Source organism: Macaca nemestrina, chromosome 19 (genome assembly GCF_043159975.1).
Source record: "Macaca nemestrina isolate mMacNem1 chromosome 19, mMacNem.hap1, whole genome shotgun sequence".
Classification (NCBI taxonomy): Eukaryota; Metazoa; Chordata; class Mammalia; order Primates; family Cercopithecidae; genus Macaca; species Macaca nemestrina.
This window is the reverse complement of record NC_092143.1, coordinates 68,140,450-68,158,767: the sequence shown is the minus strand read 5'-3', so window position 1 is coordinate 68,158,767 and position 18,318 is coordinate 68,140,450. Positions and strand designations below refer to the sequence as shown.

The 18,318-nt window shown below is 42.9% G+C and overlaps 1 protein-coding gene across 3 annotated transcripts in view; it reads left to right on the top strand.

Moving 5' to 3' along the window:
• The window catches only part of LOC105465071 (laminin subunit alpha 3), a 273,415-nt gene that overhangs the window by 86,514 nt on the left and 168,583 nt on the right, over positions 1-18,318 (top strand). For all 3 annotated transcript variants that reach the window (XM_011713306.2, XM_011713298.3, XM_011713310.3), the window contains exons 9-12: positions 3,219-3,309; positions 5,514-5,645; positions 7,287-7,349; positions 13,380-13,514. In XM_011713306.2, coding sequence (XP_011711608.2) covers positions 3,219-3,309; positions 5,514-5,645; positions 7,287-7,349; positions 13,380-13,514 — 421 coding nt within the window. The remainder of the gene's footprint in view (positions 1-3,218; positions 3,310-5,513; positions 5,646-7,286; positions 7,350-13,379; positions 13,515-18,318) is intronic.

Genomic DNA, 18,318 nt, shown 5'->3' with positions numbered 1-18,318 from the left:
TGGAGAAAATCAGAACTGTGGTTGACTCTGAAGAGTTGATGATGGGGATGGACTGTGAAGGGGAAAGGGGAACTTTGGGGTAACGATGTTGCTCTATATCTAGATAAGGAATTGGGTTTCACAGATGTATGCTTTTGTCTTGACTCCATGGATGTGCAATTAATAGTTTTGCACTTACAAGTTTTTTGCACTTATAAATTTTAAAACAGAAGAAAAAAACTGTAAACAAATATTGAATTCCAGCTAGTTAAATGCATGGTGAAGTATTTAGGGGAAAGTGACTGATAGCTGCAATTTGTTTTGAAATGCATAAGAGATAAGATCAATTAGTGGATGGATAGAGGAATGGATGGATGGATAATTATGTGATAAAACAAATGTGGTAAAATATTAATGGTAAATTCTGGTTGGGGGAGTGTAAAGGTGTTCACTGTAAAGTTGGGAATTTTTCAAGATAAAATGTTGAGAGAAAAGAGTAATGAAAGAAGAAGGCCAGGAGCACAAAATTTTTGGGTTGACTCCTTCTTGATTTCTTTCCCTTTGGTTAAATATTGATGCTCTTAACTAAGATTGAAGATTATCCCTGTTGTTTGAGATGATGCATGAAGATACTTTATCTCCATGAACTAAAACAAAGTCCTTCACCTCTTCCATAGAGATGTGGCTTCTGATCTAAGTCTTTTTTTTTTTTTGAGACGGAGTCTCACTCTGTTACCCTGGCTGGAGTGCAGTGGTGTGATCTCGGCTCCCTGCAACCTCCTCCTCCCAGGTTCAAGCAATTCTCCTGCCTCAGCCTCCTAAGTAGCTGGAATTACAGTTGCGTGCCACCATGCCCAGCTAATTTTTATATTTTTAGTAGAGACGGGGTTTCACCGTGTTGGTCAGGCTGGTCTTGAACTCCTGATCTCATGATCCACCCACTTTGGCCTCCCAAAGTGCTGGGATTGCAGGTGTGAGCCACTGCACCTGGGCTGATCTAAGTCTTAAACTCACTCCCTAGTTGTGTCCTTGATATGTTGGTTTCACTATTTCCAGACTTCAATTTTTCTTTTCTTTTCCCCTTCCTCTCCCTTCTCCTCCCTTCCCTTCCCTTCCCAAGGAGCCCAGTGTAGCTGGAGGGGAGTAAGTAGGGGGTCGATGAATCCGGAGGGTATAAAGGCCAGATCATGTCGGGCCTTATAGGCCTAAGTAAGGAAACTCCTCCAGAGAGAGGATGACTGGTGAATGGGCCACCCCAGAGTCTCTGCGTGCTTGAGATTCACAGAAATGGAAGCCAGCAACAAAGTGGTGAAGGAATTGAGAGAAAGACAAAAAGGCAGAGGGATGGAGGATTTGCTTGAAGGTGGAAAAGCAACTTGGAAAAGTTCTTCTTGAAGGAATTCAGACCTAAAGCTGATCAGAGCAGGGCCTGGTTGTAGGTGAGCATTCCATAGAAAGCCTCCCTCAGTAGTGCCAAATGGACTAAGTAAGGTGGGGAGGAGTCGGGCTTGCTACCTGTACAGATTCCATTAGCACCCTCTTTAGTTTGGGTAGTTGGGGTTTGCTCTTAAGTGTCAGGCAAATGCAACTTCAAGTTCCCACTGCTCCCAACAAGATCACCTCTCCCACACCTCCAATATGTCCTAAAAAACTGTCCTTTAAAACAGAAGAAAAAAACCTGTAAACAAATATTGAATTCCAGCTAGTTAAATGCATGGTGAAGTATTTAGGGGAAAGTGACTGATAGCTGCAGTTTGTTTTGAAATGCTTAAGAGATAAGATGAATTAGTGGATGGATAGAGGAATGGATGTCCTTGGATCATCACCTCTGTCCTTGGGTTTCGACCTGGCCTTGGTCCAACCAGGACCATGGTGTCCATGGATAACGTGGTGTGTCTTGCCCTCAGGGTGTGCAGGTTCTGGACAACCACTGAGATTTCAAGATAAACTACAGGCATTATTCTATCTACAGAGTACTCTAATTTGTTGCTCTCTTTCAGTCTTTCATTGCTATCCTTTGTGTCTTAAAAATATAATTTCTCTGTAGCAGGTACTTTATTAACCACTTAGTAGTAGAGGGGGAAACCTGGGCTGCCCAATTCAGAGAACATTTTTTCATTTCCCACTCCAACAATAGAAGATTTGGGAGCCAAAGTTAACCTGATGTCCTCTGTCTATGGTAAGAAACAGTGGCAAACAACAGATGTGAGGGTTAGCTGACGTTGGATGGGAAGGTGGGCCACAGCTGTTTCTGATTTACCCACCATGTTTATGCATGTAAATTTCAAGTCACAGAAGTGGCCAATGTGGTTTTAGACCTCAGCAGTAAAGTGAATTCAGATTTTAGCCTATGGGAAAAGAAGTGGTAATAAAGAAAAGTCTGTAGTTAATAAAATTATCTAAAACGGGAGAGGATACAGAATGGGTCTTTGTTCTCCCCTCTGTGTTTCTGTGCAGACTTTTGTGTGGGTCAAAGTGTGTTTTTGTTCTTGTTAACTTCTTATTGCCTTTCTTTTCATTAATGAAAGAACATTGTCCTCCTAATTATTTCCAAATTAGAGCAAAAGAGGCAGAAATGAGCTAGATCCATAGTTCCTGGAAACTGATGATGCATGTTGGGTAATTTAATTTGTGGCAATTACAAGGATTAACCATGAACTGGAAACAGCTGCCTAGTATTGTGCTTTAAAATGCATGTATGAGACTTATGCCTCCATTTTCCATTCATGAAACAGAAGTATTCAGAAAAGGTTTTATGACTAAAGCACAGGTAAAGTTAGAATGAAGAGAGACAAGGATCTGTATATGTTATTCCTTCCAAAATTGGAGAAGGTGTAAATGCACACATGATCCTTGGGTTAAACTGCAGGCGATTCGTTATCTATTCGTCAGTTCTTCTGAATGAGGCTATGAGAACAGTCGTCTTCAGTGTTTTCTCACTCACATGTCAGGTGCTTCATTAAAGCAAATTCTTCGATCAAAGATAAAGCCTGGGCTTGCCCATTGATGGAATGTTTCCTTTCCTCTCCCAATAAGAAAAAAATTCCAGAGCCAAGATTAAGCCAGTCCTATGGTAAATTTTGGTCAAGGTCAAGATTAATGCTTTTTTTTTTTTATTTCAGTGACTTCAAAATTACAATTATATATGACAGAATTATTCCTCTGCGTGAGTAGCACAAAATAAGGAGAATCAACTTCCCCAGAACCCTTCCTTTTAAGTTTCTTTTGTTTCTTTCTAGCACAACACAGCTGGAGTAAACTGTGAACAGTGTGCTAAGGGCTATTACCGCCCTTATGGGGTTCCAGTGGATGCCCCTGATGGCTGCATCCGTAAGTTTCATTTCAAGTTGGTGTATCTTAGCCTGTGTGTACTGCTTCAATGAAGTCATCAGGCTAACTTTGGATCAGTTAATAACTTCCTTCATGCCTTCTTTCTTCAGAGTATTAGTTCTGCTCGCTATGTGACCTCAGTCACTTACATAGTCTCTTTGAATTTTGGATTTATTGCATGTAAATGGAAATGATAATATATTTCATAAGATTAAATAAAACGCAATTAAAAGCATGTAGGAAAATACTTACCACTGGGCCTGTCACATATTAGCCCTGTGATAAATGTTAGTTTCTCCATTTTCTGTTGTTTTGACATGTTTCTATGATCTCTAATAATTTCAATTTTTGGGCCAGAGGTGGTGGCTCACGCCTGTAATCCCAGGACTTTGGGAGGCTGAGGCAGGTGGATCAGTTGAGGCCAAGAGGTCAAGACGAGCCTGGTCAACATGGTGAAAAACCCTGTCTCTACTAAATACAAAAAATTAGCCAGGCATGATGGTGCTCACCCGTAATCCTAGTTACTCTGGAGGTGGAGGCATGAGAATTGCTTGAACCCGGGAGGCGGAGGTTGCAGTGAGCCAAGGTCGCGCCACTGCACTCCAGCCTGGGAGACAGAGTGAAACTATGTCTCAAAAACAACAACAACAACAACTGAATTAGAATAAGACAACATAGTAATGAGTTCATAAGGATTTAATAATAGTCACATTGTTTAAAATAGCTAATATTTGTTGAGTACTTGCCATATGTGAGGCATTACCTAAATACTTTCACAGAGGTCTTGTTTAATTATCACAACAAATAGGACATTGTATTATTATCCTCGTTTTTAGATACGGAGAAACCAAACAATCTGAGTAGTTATATATAATTTAGGCTAGGTGACAAAACCACTAACCGCTAGATCCAGGATATAGTTCTTTTTTTGTCTGACATGACTGTGCCATAACTATTCTATTACACAGAAGAATGCCTCTAGTTTTTTTCTTGTAGAATTATGAATCTTGTGTCAGATTTACAGACTTTTCCCTACATGTGCAACCTATACCCTATTCAATGCTTTGTTCTTTTAAGTTGCCTGATTGTCACAGCTGGAAAGCAATTCCAGTCCTGAAGGCAATCCTTTGCCCACTCCATGATTAATCATATCATGAACATTTGAGGGCATTAAAGTCCAAGGAATATGTAGACGGATTTACTTCTCTCTAGGGCATTCTTAGTTGTTAAAAAATGTGTTTTCACTTTTCTTCCTTCTTCCACATCATGCTGCAAAGTATGTCCATCGCCTGTCTTGTGCCTACAAAGAATAGGCATAGGGAAAGGAAAAGAGGACGTTGCTAATGTAACTGTACCTCATTAGAAGCCTCACTGTTTCATCACCTTTCTAGTTTTTTCATCATTGAAGTGGTCCACAGAGGTATTAGAGGCTTGGCATAAAGGATCAGTAGGACGCATGAATTCTAAGCAAATTAAGCAAAGGATACCAGGATGCCAGGTCACCCAGGTCTTCATGGGAGTTGTATTCAGATGAGCTGTGACAGTATTTTCCCTGTCCAGGATGCACCTGCCAGGTCAAGGGAGGCCCCCAAGTGGGAGGTCAACAAACTTCTTATACTTCAACTATGCCTTACTGCAGTGCAAGCCTGATAGTCGTGCCTGATAATCATTTTTGGTTACAAAATCTGCCTTCAGTAAGCCATTTCACTCAAATTAACATTTGGGTTATGGGTCTTGGTCTGCTGTCCATAGATTATATCTCCATGTCTAGGCACTCCACACTTGTGTCTGTATCATAACTGTGTATTATGACCACTTTGTGGACATTCACAGTTGGTTCATAGCTAGAAAGCGCTGTGCCCAACAGTGCTAAGGCATACACCCCCACTCCACCCTCAGCCCCTCTCACTGTAGTCTGTGCAGGCCTTGCCTCTGACTCAGTGAGCTGGGCAGTGCTCAGTGGGATAAACGACATCCATGAGAACTTCTGTGTGGATGCTCATTACAGCTGATCTCTGACAGCTCATGAGCTTCAGGCAGTGAGAACCATCAATCAGGTGTGAGGTGGGAAATAGGCTGTGCCCTTTCAAGAATACCTATAGACCAACGATCAAGTGTGGAACGTTTGCTGGGAAGTGTTGGAACATACTTACTTTGTTAAGTGCAGTGAAGGACTGATCCTTTGAAAACTGGATTTCTCTTAGCCTGCAGCTGTGACCCTGAGCATGCGGATGGCTGTGAACAGGGCTCAGGCCGCTGTCACTGCAAGCCAAATTTCCATGGAGACAACTGTGAGAAGTGTGCGGTTGGATACTACAATTTTCCATTTTGCTTGAGTAAGTACCCGCTGCGGAACAAGAGGCCACCCTTTTTGGTCCAGAGCTGGCTTTTGTGCATTAACCTCTGAGGCATGGTGGACAGGTAGGGAAGGCGAGACAGAAATGGGGCCAGGTGAGTTGTATTTATGTAAAAGTGTTTCTGAAAGTTTGGAATACAAATTTTATATTAGTACATTTTACAATCTTACTTATCTCCAAAGTGTTATGTTGTACCATAGAAATTGCCATCTCAGTAGATCAAAAAGGTCAAATAATTTGCAATTTCAACTTAATAATCCATGTGTGTGATTTTTCCTCCTAAATGGAGGAAAAATATCATGGGCTTCCAGATACTTGTTTGCATGCATATAGTGTGTGCTGTGTTTTAGGAGCCCAGGGACACATGTTTCCTCTCCTGCTGCGTAAGAGGCCAAGTTTTAAGCACCCGTACTCCAACCCACTGCAGTGATCTAAGTGAACATCTCAGCATCACCAAGAGAAAAAAATATGTGTTTGTCAGAAACGCTGTAGAGTGTGAAACAGGAGAATCTGTGAAACCAGCTACGCAAACTGTGATGAGCATTGGCTCTGTTTGTTGTGCAACAGTGGGAAAACTGCACTTTGGGGTTAGGACAAAGAAACACTGTCTCAAGGAGAGCCTGTTTGTCTGTATCACTCTATCAGATGTTTCCTGGCCCCACCCTCCTGACTCCTGCAGAGCCATCATACGAAATGCATATTGAGTTGTGGGGACATGGGGGCAGGACTCACGTGAATGGGTAACTTATATGTTCTCGTTCACATCTGCCACCTCAGGTAATTGTTTAAATTGCACCCACTTTCTCTGTGGAGACTGTCCTACTTTGGTTGATGAGACACCACATCAGAATTTTATCAATGTTGAATCTGTGTGTCTTGGTAGAAGGCTGAACGAAATTGTATTTGCCTTTTTTTTTTTTTTTGAGACAGTTTCGCTCTTGTTGCCCAGGCTGGAGTGCAATGGTGCGATCTTGGCTCACCGCAACCTCTGCCCACCGGGTTCAAGTGATTCTCCTGCCTCAGCCTCCTGAGTAGCTGGGATTATAAGCATGCGCCACCACACCCAGCTAATTTTGTATTTTTAGTAGAGATGGGGTTTCTTCATGTTGGTCAGACTGGTCTCGAACTCCTGACCTCAGGTTATCTGCCTGCCTTGGCCTCCCAAAGTGATGGGATTACAGGCATGAGCCACCACGCCTGGTCTGCCTTTTTAGTGAAAAGAAGAAGAGGAAGAAGCCTGAAGTAGTTTTATGGCATAAACAAAATGTCAGGAAAAAAACATGAAAGAAAACATTTTTTTAAAGCCTTGACTTTATGTTAAAAAAACCAATAAAGATGTTAAGGAAGCCAAACTCATCCCTGCTCAGGCTGAGAGTTTGCTATTGTGAGCACGAAACATTCATTTCTGTGCATTGTTATACAAATGGGAATGTCTGACCAGTCTGGTTTCACTTACTAAACACATTTGAGATATAGCAATATTGTCTTTCTTTAAATTAATCTCTATATGCCACTTTTCACTAAGTGACAGAGGGTGTCGTCCTAGTTAGTACAACTTAGTGTTTTATTTTACTATCTCCTTAATCATTCTCTGTATTTTTAAATAAACTATCTTTACAGAAATTCCCATTTTTCCTGTTTCTACTCCAAGTCCAGAAGATCCAGTAGCTGGAGACATAAGAGGCAAGTAACCTCCCTTTTGGTTTAACTCCAGTGAAAATGTTATGCCCTTATTCTTTTCCTACTTCCTGTGCACACTGCCACATCCAAGGCCAAGTCTCCCTTCCTAGAGCATGGTAGGTGCCTTGCAGGTGTCTCCTAGTTGACCTACTACCCACCCATCAGTCCCCACTCCAGCCTGTCTCTTACGAGGGCACTACCTGACGTAGGAAACTGCACAGAGCTTGGATTAGATATCACCAGCTTGCTTGAAGAACTTCAGTGGCAGCCCGTGGTCTGTTGTCTTTTTTTGAGTTCCCTGAAAACAGACCCTGAGAAAGGAATGGAGAGCAAGTCATTTATTTGGGAGGCGATCCCAGGAAGGGAGAGAGTCAGGGAGTGAAGGGGACCATGATAAAGGTGCGATGGCAGGTAATGGCAGTTATCTGCCGTTAATGGAGGCTTTAGTGCTTCTGGGGCATTCACTGTCTGGCACTTACGGCTTGCCCTTCAGGAAGGCTGAGGAGCTTCTGCAGCCCCCAAACAAGCCCCTGGCAGAGAGTAGCAGTGGTGTGCAGTATGCAGTCTCCGGGGGTGGAGGGGTGAGTACCAGAGGATGTGGGTGTTACATTTACCTAATCATTCGTTCCCTAAGTATTTTAAGATTCCCTGTTATGTGCAAAGTACCATTCTGGCTGCTGGGGACTTAGCAGTAGACAGACTAGAAAAGAATTCCCAACTTTCTTGGAGCTTATATTCCTGTGGAGGGACCCAGGTAATAACATATATAATATAGAAACCCAGGCAAGGAAAATAGCTAATTCATTAGACTGTGAGAGGCAGAGTTGTATTCCGAACGTGGGTGCCAGTTTTAAGGGGGAGCCATTCACATCATAGGTATAAACTAACTCATGTGAGAAGATTCCAGGCCTCTGGGCTGGGTTCTGGAGCCATGGGGAGTTTCCTGCATAAACCCATTATGGCATCCACAGGGATGCACAGGTTCTCAGAAGGGCACACCGGCACCAAGGAAAGGGCACAGCACACGCGCACAGCCCATGACTGGGCACCATCTGACTCATGCTCACATCCCCTGAGTTTGCCTCTCCTACCCCAGGGTGCCAGCAGAGGCCTGGTAGTCACTGGGGAGGAGGTAGTGCCAGGCATGTGTGAGCACGGGTTCCCCTCCTCCTGGCCAGACATTCCCATTTGTATAACGATGAACAGAAATGAATGTGTCGTGCTCACAATAGCTAAGTCTCAGCCTGAGCTGAATGTTTCGTGCTCACAATAGCACGGTGTGGACCAGCAGAGGAGATGGTTTCTGAAGAGCTCTCCTTGGCAGTGAAGTTCAGGCTCTACAGCAATATAGTAACTCAGGTATGGTCTGGAGGCAGCTTTGGTGATAAGTGCTGCTGAAAAAACAAGGCAGAGAGGAGGTTAGGGAACGTGAGGTTTACAGATTTAGATTAGGGCAGTCAGGGAAGGCCTCACTGAAGCAGGTGCAGGAAAGAGCAAGCGCAAAGTCCCCGGGGCAGGGGCAACCCTGGGCCAAGGGTGTTCAGCGAATAGAAAGAGGCCAGGTGTGTGAAAGTGGAGTGAGGGAAGGTGAGACTGGTAGGAAAGGAAGGCACCAGGGCTGGAGGGAGGCCCTCGTCAGCCACTAGAGAGGCCTTCCCTTTTACTCTAAATGAGACAGGAGCCGTGGAGACTTTTGCACAGAGAAGTGACGTTATATAAAGGCTCTCTGGGTCTACTGTATTGAAAGAAAGTCTCAGGAAAAGAGAAGAGAAGAAGCAAAGGGACCTGATGGGAAGCTTTTTTCATAATCCATGAGGAAGAGATGATGGTGGCTCAGACCCAGGTGGTGTCAGCGGAGATGACAGCAGCGGACAGACTGTGGCTATCGTCTGAAGGTAGAACCAGCAGGATTTGCTGGGGGATTGCTAGACCAGAAGTGGAACATGAGAGAGAGAGAGGGCTCTGGGTTGACTCCAGGGCTTTTCAGTTGAGCAAATAGAAGGAAGAAGTTGCTGTTTGTTGAGAGGGAAAGATTAAAGCAAGAGAAAGCAGAATGCATGGGCCGGAGGAGGGGTGGGCAGGGGCAGCGGTGGGAGCTCGTGGATGTTCTCTTCTGGCTGTGTTTTGTTTTCTCTGTGGAATAACAAACAAGGTGAGAGCAAGAAGCAGGAGAGGAGGCCTTGGGGTTGAGTAGGGAGAAGGTATAAGAGTCATCCAGGAATGTAGAGGGGAGGACGGGTTTGGGAAAGTCGTGGGATTGCTGGGCGGTACCGAGGGCTCCCTGGAGGTCAGTTATAACAGGACCTCAGTCCTGACGTCATTCCCTGCTTCTGCCCCACCCACACTCCTCCTCAGTCTACCCATGGTGCTGTGCGTTCTTGCACTGTGTGGGGGACCGTCTCATGTCAGATACTGGGCCACTCGAGGACAGCAGCTCTGCAGGGTGGGACAGTCACATTGGCTTAGAGACCTGCCCGCTAAGGCTCAGAGAGGGCCAGGCACATTCTCGTAACTCAGTTTGGAGGCTCTGCACAGATGCCAGTCATGGAGAATTTAAGGAATGGTGACTACTGAGGAGAGTTGCAGTCTTGAATATTTACCATAATCTTCATTCATTAAACTTTTATTAAGTGCCTATGCTGTGCTAGTCACTGCTAGGCAGCTGCCTGATACACAGTTCCTCCTGCCTGGGAGCTCCCAGTCTGAGGAGACATAGAAAGGTCAACAGTTCTCATGGCAGGAGTTAAGTGCCATGAGAGCATATGGGAGGGGCAGCCTTACAGCCAGGGTGAAGGTAGGAAGGAAGGAGGCAGGAAAGGAGGGAGCAGGGAGGGGAGAAAGGAGAGAGACAGAGTCCTGGAAGAGCTTCCCCAGAGCAGCAGGAGGAGGTATCCGAGCTGAGTCTTGGAGCATGAAGAGGAGCCAGTCAGGCAGAGGGGCAGGGAAGAGAAGCCATGGGGCTAGGAGAGAGGGGATGGCAGACAGGTCATTGGGACTGAAGCATGGGATAGAGAGAGGAAGTTCAAGGAGAGGACCTAGAGGAATAAGAAAAGACCTTGGCTGGGCGCAGTGGCTCAAGCCTGTAATCCCAGCACTTTGGGAGGCCGAGGCGGGTGGATCACGAGGTCAGGAGATCGAGACCATCCTGGCTAACATGGTGAAACCCCGTCTCTACTAAAAATACAAAAAAAAAAAAAAAAAAAACTAGCCGGGCGAGGTGGTGGCGTGCCTGTAGTCCCAGCTACTCGGAGGCTGAGGCGGGAGAATGGCGTGAACCCGGGAGGCGGAGCTTGCAGTGAGCCGAGATCACGCCACTGCACTCCAGCCTGGGAGACACAGCGAGACTCCGTCTCAAAAAAAAAAAAAAAAAAAAAAGAAAAGACCTGAGTGGGCAGCCAGTTCAGATGTGTAGGTTTGCGAAGCACAGCTGTGCCTCATCTAAGGGGCACCGCAATTATGGAAGACATTGCAGATTTGCATATTGATGATGATGATTTTATAGCAGGTGACAGGAAAGCATCTTGAGGAAGGGGCACCTTTTTCTAATTTACACAAAGATGCCCCATGGGTTGCTGGCAGCCTGGAAAATGTTGAAGGATCTACTCTGTCACATGTGAAGGACTTCGTATTGTGTCCTGCAGACATTGGGTCACTGTCAAGGGATTTAAAACTGGGAAGTGATATGAAAAGGCTGATGTTTTTGAAATATCACTCTTGACACCAGCATGGAGAATGAATCAGAAGGAGAGAGATGGGAAGCAGAGAGCCTCCTTAGGAAGTTCTCAAAATAATCCAGGCAAACAAAGATGAGGTCTGGAACTCTGGCGGTACAGAGGGATTCAAGGGATTTTCTTGAGATATAATCACTGTGACTTAGGGATGAGGTGTGGGATGTTCTTTCTTTTTCTATTTTAATCAGAATTCTTTGCACCTCAATGCCAAGGTAAAGCCCAAGTTTCTCACTGAATCTCAATACCTCGTTTAATGCCAAGACTGTAATTCACAGTAAAAATGTTCTCTTTCCCTGTGGCATTCATTCTCAGCCTACAGGGCTGTGGCATTAGGACCTCGTATGGCAGCTGTGATGGACGGACAGGGTGGTTGGTGCTCGTGCCAGCCTGGGTTCCAAGGCTTCCCTTGTCATGAATGTGTCCTTGTCACTTCTGAAAAGGAGGAAAAACTTTCTTCTACCCTCTTAGGTCCCATGGGTGGGCCTAGAATTAAATGAACCTAAGACAGATTAACAGCAAAAAAGCCTACAAATTTATGTAATATTTTTACATGTACATGAGAGTCTCTAGAAGGAAAATCAAGACCAGAAAAAGCCATTAGGCCCCAGAGCCTATGTATTGTACATGTTTACACAAAGGACAATGAAGTATGGAGTGTGACAAGACAAAAGAGCTTGGGCTAGTGGCTCTACATTGTGGGACCCTGGCTAGGAAGCATTGGGGGAAACTAAGGGTTATTTTAGTGGGTTTGTTGGTGCAGATCCAATCCAGTCGACTCCCAGTCTCCAGTGATAAGTATGCTCTCCTCCTGGTACAAGGAGGGCAGGCACCTTTCTCCTGGGAAATTTTATGACCTGCTTTTAGGTAGAAAGGGTGAGATCAGAGAACGCTTCCTATATCTGCTGCTTCTAAAGTGCCTTTGCTGGAAGCAGTCAGTATGCTAAAATGGCATATCATTCTCAGCTTGTATTTTTAGTATAATAGAAAGAACATGGGCTTTGAAATCTGGCAGTCCTGGGTTCAAATTCTGACACTGCTTCCCTGGCTGTGTGACCTTAGGCTATTTAATTAACCTTTCTGAGCATCTTTTATTTTTTCATCTATAAAGTACTTACCTGTCTTACAGAGCTCTTATTTGACTTAATTATTATTTTTGAGCAGTGTCTATTTCCCAAGGAATACTGTGCACTGGCCCTGGGGGCCTGTGGTGACCTTTCACTAGGTGTTCAGTCTGCTGGGTGATTTACTTATCTATTTCTGGTTCATAAGTCACCCCCAAACTAAGTAGTTTAAAAGAACAAGGGTTGTTTCTGTCAATTGTGTGAGTTGGCTGGGCAGGTCTTCTGCTGGACGTGCTGGAGGGTCTTCCGGGGCTGGATTTAGCTGGGACATTTGGGAGTCTCTGTCTTTGTGGCCTTTTGTCCTCAGGGAGGCCAGACTGTGTCCCTCCACGGTGGTCTCAGGATTCCCGGAGGGCAAGAGTGGAAACGGCAAGGCCTGTGGTGACCTGGACTCAGAAGTCACATGACAATACTTACACCTCATTCTAGTGGTCAAAGCAAGTCACGGGCCAATATACGATCCCCAAAATGAAAGCATTGCGAAAGAGAAGCAAAGTTAAGATAGAGAATAAAAGGAAGAAAGTGGGGGCCATTTATACTGACTGGTCAGGGGGACCTTCTGAGGAGCTGATGTTTGAACTAATGCCTGGTGGATGAGAAAGAGTTGACTGTGCTAAGAACTAAGGGAAGTGCATACCAGGTGGAGAGACTGGCCTGAGCAGAGGTCCTGAGGTGGGAAAGCCCTGGATAGAGGTACTAGAAGCAGCCTGACTGTGGGGAAGGCCAGTGCCGGGAGGGTAAGTGAGACGATCCAAGGGAAGCCCCCGAGGTCTGGCATGTAGTAGGGCTGAATTGATGTTAGTTTCTTTTCTTCTAAAAATTAGAACGAAGAAATATGTTTAATTCATGACTGTCACGAGATGGGAATCTATTAAATTGAAGTTATACTTTACAAAGCTCAGCTTTAGAGGGAAAAGAAAATGTTTTCACATGAATAGATGTTAAAAGAATGGTTTGCAAATGAATGCCCACCCCTACATGTTTTTTTTTTAATGATATGTCTGACCTTTTGTGAATTTTTAAAAATTTCCCTTCAAGATGTAGTCTTCTGAGTGAAGAATGTTTAATAGCCATAGATAATTCATAATCTGTATTTCCATGATAGAAACCTAGAGGAAGGGAGAAATTAAGAAAGGGATGGAAGATGGAGACCCCTTCTGAAAATTTCCTGTCTTCCGCAGGGTGTGACTGTAATCCGGAAGGCGTTCTCCCCAAAATATGTGATGCCCACAGACGGTGCCTGTGCCGCCCTGGGGTTGAGGGCCCTCGATGTGATACCTGCCGCTCTGGTTTCTACTCGTTCCCTATTTGCCAAGGTAAGTGGGCAAAACATAGCATGTTCATAATCAACCCCTCAAGATAAATTTCCTCCTGAGGAAATGCAGATCTTTCTGGCAGAGCTGTGTGACTTGCAGTTTAATAAATGAGCCCCTGGCTTATATATGGATGTTACACGTGATTGTCCTACCTGGACCTTGTCACCTCCCTTCTTTCCAACCTTACCCTGCCTCCTGCCTGGTAGTTAAGCACATGGACTCTGAAATAATCTGTTTGGGTTCAAATCCTGGCTCCGGAGAGGACGTGGTATCTGAACAGCATTTAGGAACCTGCCACTGCTTCTCAGATTCTGTTAGGGTGGGTCTCTGGATGCTAATAGGGTTTGCAAATTGGAAGTGTGTGAATAAGATTAGTAAAATGGGAAGGTGGATGAGAGAAGAAGGCAGGGTGTTCTAGAAAGAGGGGACAGTGTGTGCAAATCATAGAGACATGAGACCACAACCGCCCCCTCTTCCCCACTTGTTTGTATCCTAGTATCCCATCCTAGCAAGAGTCGCTGAGGGGGATGGAAGGTGGGAGGAGGAGGTGTCTGGTCCAGTCCCTAGAGCATGGCAGGTATGCACTCAACGTTTCGTGAGTGAACACATGAATGAATTAATTTGCCCAAATTATTCTCCCCTGCTTCCTTTCTACTGTCTGACATTATTCTTTCTGCAGACAATGGTATAGGGGAAGGGAAAAGAAAGATGAGAAGATTATTATCAGTCTGGGATCAAGGCAGGAAATAAAACACCACTTCAGACACTATAAGCAGAAAGAGATTTACTATAGGTAATTAGTTGCTAACCCAGAGGAGTTATTAAGAGCCAGAGCAGCAGGTTCTAGGCTGGGCTTCCAAGGAGGCCTCTAATGGAATGGCTGGGTTTTAATCCCAGACTGCCATGGCCCAGTGCAAGGATGGGAGGCCCATGGTTGGTACCTTCATCTCTTGGTGTCCAGGAAGCCAGAGACAGGGCACAGCTGCATAAATGCTCCACCAGCTACAGGATGCAGCCTCTTCCTTATCTCCCATCTGTCTAAGCTTATTCACACACTTCCAATTTGCAAACCCAATTGACATTGAGAGCCCTGCCCCAATAGAGTCTGAGAAGTGCTGTCTTTAAGTTTCCCAGCCTCTGAACACTGGAGGAGTTTAGAATAGGTATTAGGTCATCTCACCTGCAAGGTCAGCCACACTAAGGAACTGTGAGTGTGAAAAACTCCCTCCCCTAAGCTGGAGGACAAAGTAGTGAAGAGCAGGGGTGGCACTAGCTATCAACTTGAGCAAGTTACTTAACCCCTGTGTTCCTCAATTTCCAAAAAATAGTGCCTGTCTCATAATTCATTGTTGTGAGGGTTACATATGTACTGACAGGTAAAGCTCTTAGAACTGAGGAAGTGCTTGTTTGTAAGTTAGTATTCACTTTCACCTTTCTTCTCCTGACCTATACTTCCCTCTGCATCATTTTAAGAGCTTGCAGTGTCAGTTCCAGCCGTCTCCCTGTTTGCTTAAATGCCTGAATCCCATACCCCAAACCTTTCCTTTACCTTCTGGCTCCTGGCATGCAAAACATTCTTGTGGCTGAAAATATCTCAAAGGTTTTCTTTTTTTCCTCCTCTTTACCAGCCACAACTTTAGACTCAATATGATGGAATGAATTACAAATATTCTAACTTAGTCATTCATATGGACAAAGCTTGTGTTTATGGATACAAACATAATGAATAATACAACACTTTAAGAATGCTCTTTTCTACATTTCTCCACTACTAGTTCTAGTTTTTACATAAACAATAGAACTAATTTATTTTAAGGTAGGTAGAAAATGCATGAATGTATTCACAATAAAACAGAGGGGAGGAACCACTTCCATAACAACAGAGTAGGGAGCTTGGTAGATACTCTTTACAGTAAAACAGAAATTTAACCAGTGAAAATATTTTAAAAAATTGTTTGAAGTCTCTGTTAATAGTCATAAGAGCATATAGCAAATGAAGAAACAATTACTTAACAACATTTGAATCTAGGTAAAAAATAAGAGTCTCCGTTACATTTCAGCCATGACCCTCTTCATTATCCACCCTCAACTCTGTTTGATAGAAAGTCTACCCATATGTGTTGCCAAGAAGATGGGCACTCTCTTTACCCTGTACCCCCGTTTGGGGCTATGGTTTGTTTCATTTTGGTAGGGGCAGGCTGCTAATATTTCTCATCCTTCTGCAGTCCTGTATAGCAGAAGCCCTATTCCAGGTGGGCTCAGCAAAGAGGACCAGCTCTGTCTTACCCACCACCCCTCCTCTGTAGGGTAGGAGCTCTAACTTAGGCACTTCAGGCTGAAAATTTTGGGATCCCAATCACCCCTACCCAAGCTGGCTCATAGAATAGGGGTCCATGGTGGAAGAGGAAAACTGAGAAGACCACGGCACCACCTCCACCTGTGTCCACTTGTAGAGCAGAGCAGAGTTTCAAAGAAACAGGGAAGTGGGACCCATACATAGGGGAAAAAGAAGACAATAGAAACAACTTTTGAATGAGACAGATGGTAGTCTTAGAAAAGACTTTAAAGCAGCTATTATAAATCTGTGTAGAAGACTAAAGGAAATCATGGTTAATGAATTAAAGGAAGGTGTGATGACAACATTTCATTGAATAGAGAATATCAATAAAGAGATAGAAATTGTTTTACAAAATAACCAAATGGAAATTTTGGAGTTGAAAAGTATAATAACTGAAATGAAAGATTCACTAAAGTGGCTTAACAGTAGATTGGGCTAGCAGAAGAATCAGCAAACTTAATGACAGATTGATGGAGATTATGCAACCTGAAAACAGAAAGAAAAAAAGAATGAAAATAAATGAACAGGCAGCGGTCAGTGGCTTATACCTGTTATCCCAGCACTTTGGGAGACTGAGTGGGGCGGATCACTTGAGGTAAGGAGTTTGAGACAAGCCTGGCAAACATGGTGAAACTCTGTCTCTATTAAAAATACAAGAATTAGCCAGGCGTGGTGGCAGGTGCCTGTAATCCCAGCTACTTGGGAGACTGAGGAAGGAGAATTGCTTGAACCCGGGAGGCAGAGGTTGCAGTGAGCCGAGATTGCACCACTGCACTCCAGCCTGGGCGACAAGAGTGAAACTCTGTCTCAAATAAATAAATAAATAAATAAATAAATAAATAAATAGAACCTGAAAGAAATAGGGGATACCATTAAGCACAACATATGTGTAATGAGAGCATCAGAAAGAGAGGGGAGAGAAAAATGAATAGAAAAAAATAGTCAAAGAAATAATGGTGGAAAACTTACCAAATTTAATGAAAAGCCATCTATACATTTAAGAAGCTTAATGAACACCAAGTAGCATAAATACAGAGGGATCCACAGCCAGACTTATTATAGTTAAAATCGTAGTTAAAATTTTGAAAGACAAAGAGAAAATCTTGAAAGCAGGAAAAAAGACTCATTATATACACAGGAACCCCAGTTAGAATAACAATTGACTTCTCATTAGTAACAATAGAGGCAAGAAGGCAGTGGGATCATATATTCTAAGTGCTGAAAGTGGAAAAACTGTCAACCAAGAATCTTCTGTCCATCAAAGTTACTGTTCATGATCAAGGCTAAGTAAAGGCTTTCTCAGATGAACAAAAACTAACAGAATTCACCCAACCTGACTTATAAGAAATAATAGAAATAATAAAAGATGTTCTTAAAGCTGAAACAGGCATCATCAAACAATAATTTGAGTAACATGTAAAAATTACAAAAGACAGTATAATTGAATATTTGTGTACATTCTTCTCTTGACTGATTTTAACAGAAAGTATACAAGCTATCTATACAGATATATACATACGTACGTAAATATTGGGCCTATATCATATAAAAATGTAATATGTTTGACAGTAGCACAAAGGAGATGGGTGAGAACAAAGCTGTATTGGAGTAAGAAAATGACACAAATCTTTAGGAAGGAAGAAATAAAGAGAACTAGAAAGGATAAGTAGAGTTCATAAAGACACTCCATAAATATATGCTTGCTCTCCTTTCTTCTGTCATCTTCCTTAGAAAACATAGATTATATAAATTAATAATTATAAAAATGTATTGCTGGGTTTTAATATATAGAGACATAATATATATAATAACAATAGTACAAAAATGGTGCAGAGGGAATGGAGCTACATAGGAGTAAAAGGTCTATTTTACTGGAACTAAATCAATATAATACTGAAGTAGATTCTTTTTTGTAAGCCCTAGAGTAACCACTAATATAATAATTCAAAAATGATTAAAAAGTCATTAAACAGAATAAAAATTACACTAGAAAATATCTAATACAAAAGAAAACAATAAAGGAGGAATAGAGGAACAAAAAATACATGAGATATATGAAAATAAAATGCAAAATGGCCAAGGTAAATCCAACACTATCAATAATAACATTAAACATGAGTTGATTCAACCTCATACTATAAACAAAAATTAGTACAAAATGGATGAAGAAATTAAATGTAAGAGCTAAAACTATAAATCTCTTAGAATAAAATAAAGGCATAAATCTTCATGACCATAAATTAGGCAATTGTTTCTTAGATATGACAAAGAAAGCATAAACAGCAAAAGAAAAAATAGATAAAATGGACTTCATCAAAGTTAAGAACTCTTGCACTCCAAAGGACACTATCAAAAAAGTGAAAAGACTAATAGAATGGAAAAAGTTATTGCAAATCATATATCTGATAAGGCACTACTATCATATACATATGTAATATATACAATCTGGATATATTATTATAAAAT